The sequence below is a fragment of the Columba livia genome, chromosome 4 (assembly GCF_036013475.1).
Source record: "Columba livia isolate bColLiv1 breed racing homer chromosome 4, bColLiv1.pat.W.v2, whole genome shotgun sequence".
NCBI lineage: Eukaryota > Metazoa > Chordata > Aves > Columbiformes > Columbidae > Columba > Columba livia.
Genome location: NC_088605.1, coordinates 46,878,053 through 46,898,417, shown reverse-complemented (window position 1 = coordinate 46,898,417; position 20,365 = coordinate 46,878,053). Strand labels below are relative to the sequence as shown.

Here is a 20,365-nt window from a genome sequence, read left to right as displayed (position 1 = left end):
AATCCTGCCATATTCTAGTGCCAGGAAGCTAATGGGCTTTCCTGCATGTTTCTCGAAGCCCAGCTGACAAATCCTATATGGGAACTGAAGGGAAGACTCGCGCACCTGTTTGTGGAAGCGTTACATAAAACGTCCTGCGACATATTTTAGCATCTACCAGTAAGATGAGCAACTTGACCTAATTTAGCCTTTGTAGGATATATGATATTAAGTTAACTAGAAATGGGAGAAAAAAAAGACAAACTAACATGAAAAAACACATTTTATTGCACTTAAGTTATAAGAAAATAAAATTTCTAAGTGAATCAAACCATAGACACAATCCCTTTAAAGGTTGTTTTCCTCCAACATGTCAGGTTGTTACATAACTAAAATTAACCAACTGGAATCTGATTGTTTTAAATCAGACTATAAATAAAACAAAAAAAAAAGGAGGAAAAAAGATCGCCTAGGATACAGTGTTAAACCACTTTCACAGTTCAGCTTGAGTTGTGGCTCTTGGAGAATGAGGCAAACCATTTGACTCTTTCCTTTCTCATTTTGTTTCATGTGACATGTTTACAAAAACCGAAGTTTTTGCTCTGTCAGTTCCTCCCAGCAATAACTGTAACAGCTGTTGTTTTTTTTTCCTCAAATACTGTAAAACACTAAGACTGACCAGCAACTTTATTTTCATTTTTGTATTTTATAATATTTTTTAAAAATTTTGTCAGTTTTTTTTTAATGTATGTTCATTCCATTCACCACAGCCCTCACAAAGAAAAATTTCCCCACAGAACAGGCTGCAATAGCTTTGTTCTAAGGAATGTGTTTTAATTTTTGCCCAGAAAAAAAGAAAATAAGCTTTGCACACACACTCAATTCTTTATTTGCAGGCAAACTTCACTCTTAATTGTCTGAAACTCTTCCACTCTCAGCCTCTTAGAGGCACAGTTGGCTCAAGTTTCAGTGGCAAAAAGTCTTTTTCTGTAACCAAACTAGAGCAAATTTGGAATTCAGTCTGGGACTAAAACGTCACAGCAGAAAAAAAATTAAAAAAAAATAATTTGCTTTTCTTTCTTTCATTTAGCAGCATAAATAAGTTTGGCCACTGGGAATACAGTACAGGGGTGGGACAACAATCCCGTAATTGAAGACCTACTTCTAGCACCAGCATTGCGAATTAAATCCATCAGAGGACTCTCAAAACCCAGGACAACTTGCCACCTCAGAGCAACTTATGTGTTGAAGAGTGTAGATGGAAGCAACAGTAAGTAGATAAACAGAGGCTAATACTGTGATTGACATTGGCAATGGTTGGCAAAAAAAAAGAGGAATAAAAGAAAAAAAAAGAAAAAGCTCTGATAAAACTGTACAAAACAATTCACAGTAATATTTTAGCTTTTCCACACCAGGAATGGACTCTTTGTTTTTGTGTTTTCATTACAGATGCTCTCTAGTTTTTGAAAGTCAACCAGTGACTGCTGGTAGAGGTTGGAAGGGCCGGCTGGAGGGCGTCCGCTCCAGCCCCTGCCCCAGTGGGGCTGGGGGAGAGCGCGTTGCTTGGAGGGGCTGCCGGGACCTGCTGGCCCGGGGCTGCGCCAGCAGACTTGCCCGGGCAGCTTCTTTCAAGAGCTTTGTGGTAAAACAACCTGTTAACAAGAACGGTAACTTTTTTTTTTTTTTTTTTGCCTCCAAAGTGCTCCAAGAGCAGTTGGAGGAAAGTAAAGAAAAAATTGCACCTGGTTTCATTTCCAAAGTCGTATTTTTGCAAAGCTGCCCCGGTCAAAAGTGTAGCCTTTTTATGTGACGAGACAGCAAATGCCTCTCTTGTCACTTATAGTTTGTCATCTTTGTCTTCTCCTTCGTAGTCTGTAGGTCTTTAGGATCTGCTGCCCCAAGCCAACATCCTGCACCACCAAGGACAAGGGATTTTTTTCCTTTTTCTTTTTTTCTTTTTTTTTCTTTTTTTTTTTCAGGGGGAGGGAAAGGAGAACATCGTCTACACGTTTGGACAAATTCATCTTTCTGCCCTTCACTTCATATCCACGTCAAAGTCCAACACCAGCAGCTTTGTTTCCTCAGTCCCGTTGCGGCTTCCAACTGCACACACCAGCTTTGTGTTAGAAGCTCTGATCCGCCACACGACGCCTCCACTTCCCCCGCTCTCCAATGTGACTAAATTTCGGATAAATTCACCCGTTTTCAAGTCCCAAAGTTTTACAGTCCCATCATCTGAGCTGGTAATTACAAAGTTCTTGTTGAACTGTAAACAGGTCACAGCACTCTGATGCTTGTTGGGACCTGTAACAGTAAACCAAAAGCATTTTTATTTGTCATTGGAAAGCAATGTCAGCACTGCATATAAAATAAATACCTAGCTATCTGCATACAGCTTTTTTTACCTAGATGCATTAACTCAGGTTTTGTGCATTAAGAGGCACAGAAGCCTTGCTGTGCTTTCTAAAAGTAAATGCAGGTATAGAAAAATCCCCCCGTATTTCCTTCTGTGGTACAGTGATCTCGTCTGGCTGCATATAACCAGTGGGGCAAGTGTGCACAGGGATGAACGTAACCATCCAGAATGAGATGAACACTGTGTTTGTCTCCAAGTCCTTCTGAAGTGTTACTGAGCAATTATCAGTAAATATTGACAGTTCTATATTGACATATAAATATATACTGTTAAAACAGCAGTTTGCTTTACAGTGAAATTTAATTTTCTGCTCCAGACAGAGATGCTGCATATGATGTACAGGAACAACTTAAGATGTTTTTTTGTGAGGGGAAACAAAACAACATGTTTGTGTGCACAATGCCTGAGTGACAACTGCCACAATGGAAATCTTTCTTCTTACTGAAAGAAAGAAAACATCTTCCACTCATTTCTCTTGATTTATTGCAACAGACAGTGTACTTTGCCTCCTGATGCAATTAATCAGTAGGCTTGGAAACATCCAAGTGACACCTAAATAAATACATTGAATGACTGTTTTGAGATGTCATTTCCTACATATTTCTGTGGCCTATTAGGCTAATGTACCCGTAGCAAATTGCTATCAGTCCAGACCATCTGCCTTTCGTAACAGGCAAGTGATTTGAATAGACTAGATTAAATAGATTTTGTTCTTCTAATTCAGAGAAAGATCATACAGCTGTCATCAGAAAAATATTTAAGTTGTAAGTGGTCTGTGCTTGGGTTTTTTTTTGTGTGAATCTGCAGTGTAATTACCACAGGCAGTTTGATTTACATGAAGGTAGTTTAAGCTCACCTTGCAATGTCTGTAAACATTGTCCTGTTTTAATGTCCCAGATTTTGACTGTAGAATCGGCATTCCCAGACACGAGTATATTGTCCTTGAGTTCCATTCCACTGGTGAGAGACTGGTGGCCTGTCAGTGTGTGAATGCAGTTGCCCGTCTCCACATCCCAAACCCGGATGGAAGTGTCGAGAGATCCACTCACCACATGGACACCATCAAACTACAAGAAAGGCAAACCTATTACAAACAATTACACTAGGATCTTACAAAGGCCATTAAGCATTTAATTCACTAACTGCAACATTAGATACTATATATTCAGAAACTGAATGACCAAGCAAGAATTCAGTCCAAGTAGAGATGGCCACATTTGGTATCAGAGCAGGCGATTCATGGTGAGTGCTACTCCTGTTGAAGAGTTGGTCTGTGAGGCACATGGTTTTGAGGAGAAAGACTCTGAACCACTGATCTTTTAAATATAATTCAGCTCTCTTGAACACAACAGAATCCTGTCTGTACTGCAGCAGGTGATGGTAAGAGAACGTTGCTTTCCTAAAAAAAGAGGTTAACAAGCCAAAGCTTTTCACAAGTCAGAGGGACTTGAAGCTGGAGAAGGGCAACAACATTAATCTAGAATCATCTACGCAAAAGCCAAAACCACAGGAAAATGGAAGGAATGGAATTAAAAACACTGGATTTAGCCATTTTATAGTCATAATTGTATGCAGTAAGGAACTTTAACTTCGTAGTCATTGTTGGGAAAAGTACACAGGCTACCACAGATATCCAAAGCTTCTTGGATTTTTCTGGACATATGTATAAAAATATGTAGACCACGGAGAGGAATCAGCTAAGAGATGAGACACTTCTGACCAAGAGGACTGAACATGTTGAGAATTTCAAGATGGAAAGTAACTTGAGTGATAGAGACAATGACATAAGTGTTCAGGATTCTCAAAAAAGGAAGGGAAAAGAGTAGTAGAATAAAACCAGTGGGCTTCGAGGAGGAATACTTCAATAAATGGAGACTTCCTTCCCATGAGGTTTTTATACATCTATTCTCCGAGGGGAAGAAGAGTTCAGGGGAGTTGGCACTTTCTTAAAGACACAAACTGTCCTCATGTAAAGGAAAGATAGGAAGTGTAGTAAATTACCAAGACCCACTTGGCTAAAACACAAGGAATTGTACAAAAAGTAGAAACTAGATCAATAGATGTGTTTAAAAGAGCACGCTGGGCCAAAATCAGAAAGGCAGGGCACAAAACAAGATAAAACTAGCAAGAGCCATGAAGGATGATCAAACACTATTCGGTAAGAAAAAAACAACACAAAAAACCCCACACATGCAAAAAAAAAAACAAAACCAAAACAACAAGAGGAAGGCCAAACTTAAAAAGCTTATTTATGCTTAGTGTGAAGGAAACACCAAGTGAGAGCAGCTATTATATTTCACTTTTTTTGCTTCAGTCCGCAGCCCTCGGAGCACAGACTCACAGCACAAACACCACTGTCAACTGAGTACAAACTTCTGCTGGAATGGGGGGTAAAAACCACACAAGGCAAGTTGTTTTAATACAAACTCAGAGACATCTGCTGTGATCTTTGAGAACTCATGGAAGACAGACAAGTTTCCGATGGCAAATACAATTATTTTCTTATTGAAGGAGATGATGATGGGAGATGGGGAATTATGGATTGGTTAGCCTAACTTCAGTTTCTAGAAGGAACTAACAAAAAATCAATCTGGTTGTAAGCCCTCAGTAATGCAGTAAGTAGCAGCAAACAGATTTGTGGGAAAATTATCTTAACCAATATGAGCTTTTTCTGTGACTGAGTAAAAAGCCATGTGAAACAGCGGATGCCTTGTTTGTATTTTCACAAAGAGGGAGGCAAATTTGACTCAGGGATACCATCCTGTTCAGAACTTTATTCACAGCTTTATTAGAGACAGTCGAAAGAGCTTGGGGGGTGGGTGTGGTATTTGGTACTTTCATTAGGATTTAGGTGACATTTGAAATGGTAGAACTGATCCAAAGCAAAGAGTGTAAAATTCAAGTGAAAACTGTGAAGACCTGAGCTTGGCAGGGAATGATGAATGAAGGTGCAGCTGCAGCCAGGGAGAAGGATGGCAGGGCAGGAGTCTTTGTTACAGCTAGGGCAGTGCCACACTGCTTGTCCATGGGGACTGACTGGTATCTAATAATGGTGAAAAAAGAACCAATTAAGGGAACTCAACTATCTGAGACTGCTTCTTTCTATAAAAGCTGCAGAAAACATCTTGGACATCTTGAATCTCTACAGTCAAACCTGGTTGAGCATGGCACCTCAGTTCAAAAGAGTGTACAGAGCAACTGGCACATACAGGCTGTTTATCTGCTGTCTACATTTCATTTCTGGGGAAAATAATACAGTAAAAATACACTGTAGTATCTGAAATAGGGGTATGCTATATAAGGCATGTAAAATAACTTTTCACTTCTCCTAGGCATTGATAAGACTTTGACTAGAATTTTGCATCCTGTTTTGGGCACCCTGCTTTCAAAAGAGATGTGAACAATTTGAGTTCAGATAAAGGACAAGGAGTGCTAAGTAGCCTACCAGACTGGCTGGCTGGAAATATTACACAATGGTTTTTTTTTCCTTAACAGAACCAAACCAGACTGACATAAGAAATGTTGAATTCCTCCCCGTCTCCTGCAAATTAGTTGTATTCCATATGGTTTATAAACTTCAAGACTTCCTACAACTGTAAGCACCTGTAGCCTCCTGCTCCTCAGAAATTTGTGAATAGTATCAGTGTGTGCAACATAAACCCAGTTATTTGATGCATTATTACTACAGTAGCCAAGTGAGACATGAATACTCAATAAGCAAAGACAAGAGCCACTGGTGAAGATAAAGCAGAATAACATACACTGTTCCCAAACTGCGCTCGATGAAATCCAGCCTTTGGCATATTTTTAAGAGATAGGCAGGTAGTACAGCATTTTTAACTTGCTGTTTGTCCAGCGAATCCTCCTCAGCATATGAATTTAAGTGAAAGGCTTGAGATTTTTGGTAAATTTAACCACATATTTTGGGAAAGGAAACCAATTAGGTATTTTGTTCATATGTAACCTATTATGGCAAGTGATACCTTATGATGAAAGCATTTATGAAGAATGTCTCTAGCACTAAGCTTCCCTTTCTGAGCCACAAACCAGAGTAGTTACAAGCCGAATGCAATTTCCCGAATTTGAACGGTCTTTGTAAACTTCAAGTCCTGCCAGATTGTGGTGAGAACAGGCACAAGCATGAAATTAATTATTTCGCCTTTCAACGCCTGGAAGTGATGCTTTGACTCTATGAATGAACATGATGATCTTTTGGGTTAGTAAAAGGTTAAGAAAAGTCTACTTCAGTCTGTGTGTATCTTTACCAGCACAGTTCTGCTGGTCAGCTGGGTGCCTGGTGGGGAATCCAGCCTTGCCACAGAGCAAGACCACAATAATCTGCATCTACAGGAACATGTCTCTGTGGACAAAGCCTCGCAGTTGTAGATCCGGCTTCTGCTCAGGGAAGAGGAAGTAGAAGGCTGGAGATTGACACTGGAGTATTAAAATTTTAGGTTCAGCCTTCCTGGGAATTACAGTTTAGAACTGGAAGGATAGAACTACCAACTAAGGATAAACAGTTCTGCATAATTCAGAACATTAATCCAGTGGGTTTTTTAGTGCATTTTCAATTACTATATAATCTGATTTATTTCAAATAATACCACTGGAACTTCTTTGGGAAACCAAAACCATAGCTCCAAAATACAAGCAAGGTTTCAAAGAAACCCCAACCAAACAACTCAATAACCCAGAAAACTTCTTACCTTGCTGGTATAGAGATTTGGGCTTTATTGTATTGGGTGCTTTAAAAAAAAAAAATCTAAAAAAATCTTAGTCTCTAAATTAAGACAACATGTAACTAGTGTAACAAAATGGAACAGGGGAATACCACAAATGCTTCTATATTCTTGTGGCCTGTATAATTTTAGAGTCGGTACCCACAATTTAATAAACAACGTGAAACAGACCATCCTACAGTGTTACTTAAGGAAACTAAAGCAGGAGATAAAAATCACATACCTGTAATGAGTAGACTCTGTTAGTATGCCCTTGCAGCGTGTGCAGACAGGTCTCTGTCTCCGGATCCCACACTTTGACCATAAAATCATATGCACCACTTACAACCCTTCTGCCGTCATACTGAACGCACCGAACTGCAGCTACGTGGCCCATCAGAACGTGTAAACACTGGCCCGTCTCTATGTCCCAAACTCTCAGTGTAGCATCTCGTGACCCACTGACCACTCTGGAGGAACAAGAAAACCCCTCCTGTACTTAGCATTGGACATAAAAGTATTAAAACAATTAGACTCAGGTATAAATCAGTTAAGAGTTTTAATTTGGGACATTAGATAGCAATTGTCCGCTAGCCAGCAAAGATCTGGTTTGGCATGATATTTCAATCAGGGTTGCAAATGACTTGCGCATTTTTCTTCCTTGTGCTACCCGCCTCCTTACGATCCATCTATTTGCTATAGTTAGCAATCAGTATTTAGAAAGGCACTTCACTCCTGAACAGCAAAATGATGCCGTAAGAAATGGACTGTTGAATCTAACTATGAAAGCTTATGATGAATATGCTGAGCTTAAGCCAATGCTATGAGCATTCTGTTTTAATGACTGAGTTAACTTATTGTAACAATTAAACAAGACTTTTAGAAGTTTTACTTTTAATAAAGTAACTGTTGTTTTGCTTGATTTTTTCAGTTTATACTTTTAAAAGCTTTAGGCAAGAAGAGAAATGAGAAGGAATTAATATTAATGGAGTTCATGAAAATAACACTTCATAATTCTTCAAAAAAGAAGAAATGCAAGGAAGAGGCACTGTCCAGCTCCATGCCACAGCAAAGTCAAAGTGCTTTGCCAGTGTTCATTGAATCAAGGCATGGTTTACTACTGCAGAAATTATTATATAATCAGTTAAAATTTTAATAAAATACTGCAGTGACGACAGAAAGTAATTCTGTAAAATGAGTAAAAGTTCATAGCATTGACAAAAAGGAGAAATTATTCGGAGTGTGGGATCACAGCATAACAAAGAATTAATTTTGAAATAACACAGAATGTGCCTTTATAAAGGACATGACTCAATTCTCTGTTCTTTAATTAGCACTCATGCCTTTTCTGCTATTAATCATCTCCTCCCTTGTGTTGATTGATGCACTTTAGAGTGAATGCTTCGCCTGGTTTGTATTTCACTCAATGCTGGATGAGGTACCCAAGTTGAACAGGCATTTTCTGCGAGCACAGGTGTGTGTTGCCAGCCAAACGGCAGCTGTGGCTGTGGACAAAGCCTCACCTCTTCTCGTGGAGATGCATGCAGCGCACAGTAGAGGTGTGTCCGTACAGGGTGTGGATACACTCGCCAGTCTCAGCGTTCCAGACTTTCAACGTTCGGTCTGTAGATCCACTGATGATGATGTTGTCCCTCATCTGTGATGACCAGACTCCGCCTGTGTGCCCAACCAATGTTCTCAAACACTGGAAAGAAACGTTTTGCTTAGTTACCCTTTTGACAGAGTCAAATGGAACTTAAGAAAAAGTAATCTAGGAGGTAAGAGTAGTCTCTCATAGCAAGAGCCAGAAGACACCTGGAGACAGCTTTGTGACTGAACTAAAAAAATCCCACCTTTTAGAAAATACTCATCAAATTTCTCTGTCCATTGTTGGTACTTCAACAATGAGGAATTCTCCCTGTAATCTTTCCCTTGATAAACTAAAATGTCTTTCCAAATTTCTCAATACAGGGCATGTTTTGCAGCCTTGAGTCATTTTCCTGCCATTTTTCTGAGTCACTGCAGGTTTTCTAATAGCTTTTTGAAGCATCCATGTTAGAACTGGAGAGCACATTCACTTAGTAGTTTTACCACTAAGCTATAAACCATATACTCCTATTTTTCTGTTTGTTTATCCAAGAAACTTTGCATTCTGTAAGCTGTAGCTACAGCATCAATATTGCAAAATCACATTTCAAGCCTTTTTTAGACTTTCCTGTTGGCCAGGAGAGAACCCCACGCTACAAAAGCGCTGCCTACCTTCTTTGATCCCAAATGTACAACAGGATTTCTCACCACGCACAGACAGTGTTTGCTCACACCCACTTCTCTAAAGCCTCCGTCACTCTGGAACAATGACTTGTCTCTGTCTCTCAGCCTGTGTTCCTTACGAATAACGACTATATGTGCTTTCTCACCAGGCAGCAATAAGTGCTAATTAGCACAGACAAGAAGAGATCCTTGCAAGACCCCTCCAGAAAGATGCTCCATGAAGATTGTGCATTTACATTAACAACATGATTACCCACTTTCTAACCCATTTAAATATGTGCCATGTTGATTTTTGCATTGCTCTATTTTCTTCTGTCATGTCATGGGGATACAGTCTTGCAGCGCACATAGCCATCTATTTCTGCACTATTATTTTTATCAGTCAAACCTGTAACTGCATGAGAAAAGAGGTCAAGACCGTCTGATGATCTCTCTTCCTGTAACTTAATGCTAAGTGGCATTAATTGCCGTGGCCTTCCTTTAACTGTTAGTTGACTCCTCTTGACATAGTCCAGTATTTTTTATCTGAGATAACGTATCCTAAATAGTGTCTTATAGTTTACTGCATATAAATATTGATGCATTTTAGCCGTCTGGCCATCCTGTGGATCTTGTGCTCATGTCTTCTGAAAAAACACCAAATTTATCCCCACAGGTTACTTTAGAAAAGAGTCATCAAATACAGATTATCTGGCCCAACTGTAGTAACAAAAACATATCTTTGGTAGTTGTTTAACATCCTGCGAGTTTCTGCTGAAATGTTGTATTATCACTGTGTGGTGTATTTCCATCACATGAATTTTCTACCAAAATAACTATATTTTTTCTGCATCAGTGACAGTATACTAATTTCTATTGTTAATATCCTGCTCCTTCTAACCTCCTTGGAAATGCCTTGCTTTTTTTGCTGTACATAGATTTCTTGTCCTTTAACATTTTTTAGCAGTCCTCTGCAGTTCCTGGCTCCTGGCTTAATTCACTGCTAGCAAATCCATCGTTTTCAATTCCTAGCTGTTACTGACTTTCACAGTTCCTGTTTTGCTTTTTTTTAAATTTCAACTGATTTGCTCGTATTTTAAGAAATCATCCTTCTAAAGAAGTAAGGACACAGAATCCTTATTTTGGGCTTTACATCTGTCAAGGGAATGATTTAGTCATGTTCATTTGCACAAACCAACCTTTAGGATTGTTTTATTTTATTAATTCTTCAGTGTCAGTAAGCACGAGGGCTGATACAGCACCCTTCCATCTTTCATATACTACTTCTGGCTCTCTGGTTTGGGGTAAATAGGCACACTAGGCTTTGTATAATTACTTTCAAAAAATCACTAAGCAGGAACTGTGAAGGCATGCTCCTATGATCAATTGTATATATTTAAAGGAATATTTTGCTTTTGAGACGGAAGTACGAACAAAGAAAGTATTTTTCTTTTGAGTTTAGGGTGCTCTTTTCAATTTAAAAAAAACTGTAAATTTCAATCTGGGTTCCTTCATTAGACCGTTTGTTGTAGGGAAGCCAAGAGAGGCAGGGTGAGGCTGCCTATTGCTTTTAATTTTGTTATTCCCCACAGCTGTACTTCCAAGCCCATCAAGGATCTTCTAGGTATGCAAACACAAATGCTTAATACATTCAGCTTTAACGTTATAGCGTGGATACCTTTAACATCTTAAACATGTTATCCTCAATAGCTGTCCTGTTGTTCACATAACTGTTTCATTAAAGCAAAGCCAAGTATGCACAAAAAATACCAGTCTAGAAGGAAAAAGTACTGGTTCCCCAAGGCCTCTTCCGTATCCTTGGAGCATGGGCAGTCAGTCACTTTAAAGCAAAAAAACCTGGGTGCTGAGTAGCTGTGATGTTCTAACATGAGTGAAATGTTCAGTACTGTCTTTTTGATTGCACGTATTGTTTTGCTTCTCTAAGCCAGAATTAAATTATTGAACCTTATTAAATTCCTGCCTGAGCTGGATCTAATTTAGTAGGAAATATTTAAACCTAAAGCAAGTTACCTTTTTTTTTTCCTTGGTGGCTCAGCAATATAGTAGCTTAGAAAGAAAAACAAACGCTATTTGGAATCAGAGCCAGCAGGATGAACACCCCATTTCAATAACTTGAAAACACCAGAAAAAATGCTATAAGACAAGTGAGAAAGTAAGATCCAGAGGGGCAAAAGAGGCTAAATTAAACTTTAAGGAAGATAAAGTAACATATCAGTCCAAATTCTTTAGAATCCATGTCACAAACGACTCCACAAGAATAGCAGAATTGCCAAGAGAACACAGATGTATGCGAATGGTAACAAGAACAGCACTGCAATTTCGCATCACGGTGACTTTTCTGAACCAGACTAATTTCTGTGTAGGCAAAGATGACCCACACGTTTAGCGGGCATTTGCCGATTCCTGCACCAACAGCTGCAAAGCGCTCCGTTTGAAGTACCAATGCTCTACCTGTAGCTCATTTCCTAAGGAATTCAGCAAAATACCCGCCTTACCTTGCCTGTCACCGCCGACCACACTTTCAGCGTGTTGTCATCAGAGCCACTCACTATTCGGTTCCCGCAGAACTGAAGGCAAGTGATCACGTGGTCATCGTGGCCCTTGAGCACCTGGCGATACAGAACACGAAAACATACAGTCACAATTCAACACAGGAGATCAGAGAGAAGCGGGAGAAACAAAGCACTCTTCTGATTCATAAACTATAAAATGCTAGACCTGCTTCAATAATAAGGCAGCCCCCTTAATCCTGTGTGTTGAGTCTAATTTACCGCCAGCTGGGACCAAAGGAGGTATTTTCCTTCCTCCGCGGAGCGATCCCGCGTTGCTCAGCCAGCACACTGCAGTCAGCATGAGTGCACATCGCCAATAACAGCAGCTCAATTAGGAACTGGACATTGCTCAGTTCCTCTGCGGTTATTCCATCTCATTATTTTTGAGTTCAGTTACTTTTACCTTTTAAGAGCTGTTACCATCTTGAACAAAAAGGATGGGGTTGTATTATTTGCTGCATATTTGTATTTTGGTGGTCAAGGCTGACTATATCTTTTTTCCTCCTCGCCAACCAAGCATTGTAATCTATTAAATGCCAAGCAGCACCAAAGTAAAAAAAAACTAGAAAACTGTCAACTCAATTAAATACAAACAAAAGCGATTAATTTAATGTGCTGGCAATGTGGATTGGAATGTTGCTTTATAGAGGTGGGACTTTCAATGCTCGATTTGGGAAAAATACTGCAATTCAGTATACTTTACTGCAATACGGCAAAAAAAAATCCTTATCAGAATACATACAATGAGGAATTTTTTATTTAAGATATCTGAACACTTTTCAAGATGTTCATTGAAATGAAAGGGGCATTTGGACAAAGCCTGAGGCTGTAATTTTAATAATAACTCCAACATGACTTGATGTGGCGTATCAAGGCAAGAAATACAGAGCTGTTGCCAGAGACATACATAAGTCACGGCCAAATAAACAGCAGGATACAGCCATAGGTTTTCCATGGGAATTTTTTCGTCCTTATTTTTATTATTTTGTTGTACAGTAATGAAGAAAACAAGCAAATTGCCTTAAAACCTTAAAAGGCTATGAATATGGGTTTTCTTCACATTTCCGACTGCTTGTTCAATACCAGGTTTCATTAGACAGTTGCTATTTTATTTTACAATGTCATTAAAGGATCTGAGTATTATAACCCCAACCCAAAATCTTAACACAGAATGAAGGTATTGTCTTGTGCTGCTCAATTTAGAAGAACATGTATAAAAATAAAGCATGAAACGATCACAGAATAGTTGTGCATTATTTTTATGTTGTGACATGACCCAGCTCTACAAATACATACATATATATGTCTGTGTGTTTAATTTTAAAGACAAGTACTTCCAATCAAGTTTCTGAGACTATCTGTCTCAGAGACACTGGTGTATGCATAGGGATTCACCAAACTGTACAGAAATTTTTAGAACAGCAGTGAAAGAATTCTGCCGTATGAAGAATCACATTTTCATTTGCTAGTATGGTGCTCAGAAATTAATTTAAACCCAGGTTAAGCTGAAATACAAATTATTTTTTTCCTGTAACAATCCATTGCTTTTTGTGCGTGGATAGTCTGGCTTGTCCAAAGAAAAAAAAAATAACCTGGGCGTTGATCCTGCTTTGTTCATGGCCCCATGCACAGAGCTCAGAAACTCACCTTAGGCGATTTCAGTTCTCCTCGCCGCCAGTTGGTATCAATCCTGTGTTGTCTAATGTAGGCGCTTTTCCACGGACTGTGTATAAAGCCTGGTTTGATTACTTTCCTCCGCTTGATATGTAATGGCTCATCAATCCCTAAAATTAATTAAAAAAAAAAAACAGAGGGGGAAAGATGAGGCCATCCCAAAGAAAACAACTTCTCTCCCTTCCAGAGTTCTGCAATGGCCGCAGACATCAAACACTGTGTTGACATAACAACGCTGGTATTGCCGTTTGTGCCGGTGACACCGCCTGCTCCTCAGCACTTCACACGATGCCTTTCCTTCTTGCTTAAGCATCATCATTACCATAGTCATGGCTGAACACACTCTAGTTCATCATTCCTTGATGGCTACCTACCAGCTTGGGTTCTGGATTCCCCTTTCTGAGGCAACGCAGCAGAATGTTGTCCTCAAATGGGTATCCTCCAACAAGCTCCATAACCACTTGTATACTCATTTTGCAACCCTTCAGAAAGTAAAGGTCAGCAGTCCTCCTCTCTTGTCACCCAGCTCCATTACCTTTAGGTTCACTGTGACTCTTGAATATTAGTGAGCTTTTAAATTCTCTTCTAAAACCAAAAGGCTGTAGGTTTTTGGGACTGTTCACTCCTGGCTGGAACTGAAGCATAGCTGTGCCCCTTCTGAACTGATGCTTAAATGGTAGTGCTTTGTTTTAGCCTTGCTACTACAGATACATCTTTTCGTAACAATTCTCTCACCCATCTCTCTTTTCTATGCAGCTCCTCTCTCCACCGCATCTTATTACCGGCACAAGGCTTGTCTCTTGCCAGTGCATGGATTCCCCTCCTCTCGTCTTTATCTGCAAGTTCTGAATCAACTGCTCCTTTGCATTACTGAGCACCTCACCAAGCCTGAGCAGCCTACGGTCCTATTCTGTCTGTGCTCTCATGCCTGGGCATAGTTGGTTTTATTTCTAAGCTCAGAAATGTAGGCACATTCCCCTTCTGATCGTCTCCTTTTTTTCATTTTGTCCTCTTAATGCATTTTCACTGAAATATCTAAGAGGGGAACCTTCGAGAAGATTTAAGAGGTCAGATACCTGGTTTCTACTGCACAAGAAAACTAATTAATTGACGTGCCATTACAAACAGCCAGATATATTCACCCTGTCATGTTTTTAAAGCCTTTGCACGGACCTCTCACAAGTTCTTGTGGCCATACTCTGAGGCAGCCTGCCCATGTCTAAGAGGGATACTGCTTCTGAAATCACATGCTTGTGCTCTGCCCCCCGGAACAGACTCCTTGTTCATATAATTCTCCTTAAAAATAAAAGCATACATTCTTCCTGTGCTCAAATACATGGCGACTTCCCTGGGAGCCTTTTATTGCCCATTCACATTACTGCTGAACCACTGCATCTTCCTGATTTGGCACGAGCAGGCAGTATCTATATGGCTTCGGGCCTGTATGTCCCCCTCTAAGCAATCAAGTTAGCAACCTCTCCCCCCACCATGAGCCATTTCTCTGTTAATTTTCCTATAAATGACGTGAAATTTTAGCATCCCTCCTACCTGACCATTGAAACAGCTTTTCCTCCATGTTATTTACAAACTGCAAGACTATATTATCATTTTTACATCTCATCTCTTATTTGCTTTGGATGTATTTTGAATAAAAATAATCCTTAAAAAGCAAAACCAGTTGTGTTTGAAAAACATACACCTAGCACACTTTATAAATAAGACGTTCAAACTGAACTCTAGTTTCATTTCTAGTACTCCACGGCTTATTTCTGCTTCTTACTTTCAACAGAGATATGTACCACATAGCTCAAAGCATCACTACCAGTAAATTTAAAAGTTGCCCGAATTGCCTTTGTAAAACTTTAAGCTTATTATGTAAATGAACTGCACCTTTTGTGACAGCAACTCTTTGACCATTACATCCATCTTTTTGCTCAGCCTTACCCTCCTCTTTGCATTTCTCTCTCCAGAGAAGATTATCTTCGGCCAGAATTCTCCAGTAACGACATGTCTGGGCTGCCTGCAGAAGGTCCCTGGGTTCCAGGAATGACAGCACATACAGTGCCAGCTACGAAAAAAGAAAGTGTATTCACTGAATCGCTTTTGAAAGGCAATGTGAAGTAACTTGAAGTATTATCACACATCAGGGGCTGAAATACAGAAAATTGAAACAGTAAATTATTAAACAGTCTCAGAAACTTAGAGCTACAGTTTATTCCAGGGGGCACATGAAAGTATAACAATCATCTTAAGGAACTAAATCCATACAGATCACATCAGAAATGATTCTTGTATTTGCAAGAGAGTAGATGTCAGCTGAAATCACTATTATATATATATTTTTTTAATGTAATCCTCATTACTTCGAACCATTAACAGAATTATTACTAAAACAATTATGTCTATGTTATTTTAGCTAGCAACTATACCAAAAGTTCTTTTGAGAGTTTAACTAGAAAATGCAACACTCACCATGTGAGCAAATAGGAAAATATGTTGTGATGAATAACGTCACTCAGGGAACCTGAACACAGAAAAAGTAAATGCTACGTGCACTTGAGTTGAAAAGCAGCACTCTGCAGCTGCAGCAACGCTGCACACCTATCGCTCTGCTCTCATTAGAATGCACACACGCTCCTCAGCCCTGCTACGGGGAGTTTTACAGACAGGGATGCAGAAGGACTGAAATATGGAACTTCGATACTGCACACAGTCTGTTACAAAAAGCATATGGGGATTCCCAATAGGCAGCAGAAGATAAACAGAAGATGAACTTTTCCATGTGACAAAATTAAAGGTTATTGGGGAGAATTCAGACCTCTGCTGACTGAGCAGAGCCATGTAATGACCATGATTAAACCCCACCACATCTCCACAAATATCTTCAGGTCTACTGAAGTCTTAAGCAGGGATAGAGGCACCTAAAACACAATCCAAAATAGAGGGACAGCTCTCCTTAAGGGTATGATGACCAAGTGCAGCTTTTCTACTTAACAGCAACAGTCTCCTCAGTCATGGAAAACAGAAGAGTAAGAGGCAGGAAAGTCCCTTCCATGGCTAAAAACTCTGCAGAAAGAATATTCATAGAAGGTGATGCAAAAAACCTACTTACATGCTAAAACAGTGAGGTCTTTGTCAGTAACTAATAAGATGCAAAAGTTGCCAGGCAAAATAGATCATCCAATTTTACTTCTGCTTGATATCTTTTTGTGTTTAGGATTTTTTTAATTTAATTTTTAGTTGGAGTTATGATGTATATATATGGAATCTGCCCTTCAAAGCAGGACAGACTGAAATTCAGTAAGGAAGTCATAACCATAGGCTGTTGACCTCAGCAGATTTCTGACCTTATTATGTGAGAAACATTTACTTTCAGTAATCTAGACCAGCCAGTGACTGAGCAGGAATTCAGTACGACAGAACGGTTTGCATTCTGACTGCATGCACACCTTGTTTGCAAGTCATCACCTGCAGCTCACGTTGAGCACGCAGGACTCCGCATTGGAGGGACCTGTGTTGTAAGTTATGCATTAGATCCCGTACGCACCCCAGGCCATACAGCTGCAGAATCATCCTTCTGCCCCTGCTCAGGGAGCCGGCATTTGGGATCTGGTGCTAAGGCTCTCTGTTACAAGAGCAACGACTGCACCCATATTTTTAGACTTTCTGTCCTAATTTCTGGTAACGTAAAATTATTTAAGGAGTGCTGTTTCCAAACACACATCAGATAGTCCTGCACGCGGCAAGACTCAAACTTGAAAGAGATCCTTTCCATTTTTGCTGGATGTTCCTTAACTAATGGCAGAGTTTGTTCAAATATCACTTGTCCTATCTATACAGATACGGACGCTTGCTAAGATGGTGTTAATTAAAACCTGTGAGCCAACTGATTCTAGAAGGTTACATATGGGTGACATTTATTTTAGACTATATTTATCTAAATAGTCATCAAGGGTCAACATAGCCCACGACTGACTTTAAGATTAGCAGTGCGTAAAATATGACGTCCCTTTGTCTCAGCTCATGGATCTAGTTATACGAAAATTTCAGGTAGCAAAGATCTGACCTTTGACTCAACTGTGACTGCTCTCCGCTGTAGTGTTAATAATACCCAATAACAAGCAGCTTCTCTCCTTTTTCTTCACTCACACACGTGGCACCAACAAAATTTCTGTGGCTGATTTCAGCAAAACTCCTGATCTGTTGGTTTCTAGACCTGGTTTTCACAAACAAGTAATTTCAATAATTATTTCTAAAGTCTCAGCAAGAAAACAGGAGTACTCATTTCAGATTAATTGTTTGACTGCATGTTTCCTCAGGAGGAAAGCAAACATTTCCTTCATTATTCAGTTATTAAGCTACTATCTTAGCAGTGCTCAAAACGTTTTCGAAGAAAGGCCCTCCTGTCCAAATCAGCTTCTCATTCTGGTTAGGTAATAAAATCCCTGCATTGCATCCAACAGCACTGGAGGTAACTACAGATGTTAACGCGGAGCGACAGCCCAGGCGAGCGTGGTTTCACAGGGCGCTTCCATGGGGAAGCCCGGTCACAGAACTGCTGACCCCAACAAATGATTGCTGCCATCCCCCACCAGTTCCGCACATCACCCCCTACTGCAGCCAGCGTGACGGCGGGGGACGGCATCGCTGAGGACATCTGGGAGGAGAATCACCTTCAAAGATGAGAGTGGATGGTTCAGGCAGCTCAATGGGGTTTTTTTGTTTAACTTAGTTAATTTTGGTGAAAGCAACTGGAGGTTAGGAAGCTAAAATTATTTCAGTCAGCTTTGCTGGTGAAGTCAGCCTTTGAAGCTAAACACTTGATAGTATCCTGGGTTCAAGAAGCTAAAACAAACACTAAAAATAAATTAATTGAATTAAGCACAAGCAGCTTACAATGGAGTCAAGAAATAAAAATGATACACGAAGTTTTACAGCTAAATAGCATATATTTTCTGTGAAAGAATTGGTAAAACTGAAATAACAACATGATCACTAGTTACAGCATAACTAGATCATTGGTTATACTTGAATTAATTTTGCCCCATAATCATGCAAAGACAACTGAGCTGCAAGTTACTGTTACCAATTCTGTATCAAATTTCCAGATTTAATAGATGCAGAAGTGGCAAACTATCCTTTGTCTTCTCAAAATATAAAGTCTTGCTGCCTTCCTGTGCCTCGGAAGCAAGGCTGCCATGGGCAGCTTCTCCAGAAACAAGGCAAACACAGGGCTCTTGCCCAGCTCCTCTCCTCCCGCAGTGTCCTTCCCACTTGGGAAGGTGGCTGCCACAGGAAGCGCTGCTGGAAATACTAATCTCACGTCACATGTACTATGTTAGTACTTGTTGCAAAAATTGCTTCCGACCCCTGCACCAATGCTAACCAGCAAAGGAAGGCTGTGACACTTCCTGACTCATGAAGATATGATGCTATGGCAAAGAACAGAAGGGTCTTGTACATCTAAGTGTTCAAAAATAGGATATACACCAGAAAAAACATCACGAAACAGAGATACAGAACAGTCTTCACATAATAAGACCATGTTAAACATAGCAACCAAACACTAGCACCAGAATACCTTCGAAGAACTTGCTTTGTAATGTGTTAGTAACTGAAGACTTATGAAGACTTCAGCCCTCATGAAAATTTTCACATGGAAAACCCAACATGTGGGAGATCTGGCAAAACAAAATAGACTTCCTCCCCACTCCAAGCAACAAAACCATTTCCAACTCCCTAAAATCAATCAAAGTCAGAAACACCATTTCTAAATCAACTAAAATACATTCATTTAATAATTGTAGCACACTGGGTTTACAATCTTTCATACCACCCTCATATTCTAGCTGTGAGGACACCAACAACTACTCTTTTATGGACAGTATTTAGTTACACATGCTGAAAAGCACACACGGTGAAATAAAAATCTTAGTTTCTCTTTAACCTGATACAACATGATCTGATTAGTAGTAAAGGATTTACTGTAAGATATCTGCTTAATTAGAATTTGGCTTTCATCTTAGTGAGAAGTGCTTATCTAGGTTTACTTTTGTTTTTTCTGGTAGAGATTTCAGAGCTCTGTTTAAAATAAATTCAAAGACAACACTCACAAACCCACCCACCACTTAAAGCATTAAACAATAATGGTAAAACTTACAGATTAATGTGCAGAAAGGTCTTGCATCCAGAGGAAATCTTTCTGAGTGCCCTAACAGAATCAGTTCTCAAAAAACAGCACAATCAGCCCAATTAAGATACAGAGATAATTTTAAAGCTACTGGGATTTTGTTCAAAGGAGTAATCTGTATTTCCAGGTATCTAAATGCCTATCAAGAGATAAGGCTACGTTAATCTGAAATTGCAGTTACTACGTTATGGCAGCGTATCAAACTGTGGACCTCTCTAACGTCAGTTTACATCACTGCGTTGGCAAAACCAATGCCATAATGAGTGAGAAGTTTTTAAAAGGTGGCAGCAGAAGCGCCGCACAGTCCAGCATTAACCTGTATTTCTCACCTCTTTTGGGAGCAAGGAAATGAAGTCTCTTTGAAACTGGGGCTCTATCACTTGCATCATGTGTTTTACTTGTGTTGGTTCACAACTATCAATCAGTTCATCTAAAGCAAGTAACTTCTCTGGTCCACTCCAGCTCTGCAAGAAAAAATAAAAAACAAAACAAACAAAACCACAAAACAAAAAAGAAACAAAAAGAAACAGTAAGCTCAGTTTAATATACTAGTTTACTGGTTTGG

General features: G+C 39.6%; 1 protein-coding gene and 1 long non-coding RNA gene across 16 annotated transcripts in view; one reads left to right on the top strand and one right to left on the bottom strand.

The window, feature by feature from the left end:
- LOC135579446 (uncharacterized) overlaps positions 1–2,969 on the top strand; it is a 226,406-nt gene extending 223,437 nt beyond the window's left edge. For all 12 annotated transcript variants that reach the window (XR_010472535.1, XR_010472539.1, XR_010472536.1 and 9 more), the window contains one exon: positions 1,070–2,969. This is a non-coding gene — a long non-coding RNA (uncharacterized LOC135579446). The remainder of the gene's footprint in view (positions 1–1,069) is intronic.
- FBXW7 (F-box and WD repeat domain containing 7) overlaps positions 245–20,365 on the bottom strand; it is a 177,506-nt gene continuing 157,385 nt past the window's right edge. For all 4 annotated transcript variants that reach the window (XM_065062709.1, XM_065062710.1, XM_065062713.1 and 1 more), the window contains 8 exons: positions 20,130–20,264; positions 15,555–15,678; positions 13,584–13,720; positions 11,880–11,993; positions 8,637–8,818; positions 7,358–7,583; positions 3,252–3,462; positions 245–2,283 (listed from right to left, as the gene is read on the bottom strand). In XM_065062709.1, coding sequence (XP_064918781.1) covers positions 2,015–2,283; positions 3,252–3,462; positions 7,358–7,583; positions 8,637–8,818; positions 11,880–11,993; positions 13,584–13,720; positions 15,555–15,678; positions 20,130–20,264 — 1,398 coding nt within the window. In that variant the 3' untranslated portion in view covers positions 245–2,014. The remainder of the gene's footprint in view (positions 2,284–3,251; positions 3,463–7,357; positions 7,584–8,636; positions 8,819–11,879; positions 11,994–13,583; positions 13,721–15,554; positions 15,679–20,129; positions 20,265–20,365) is intronic.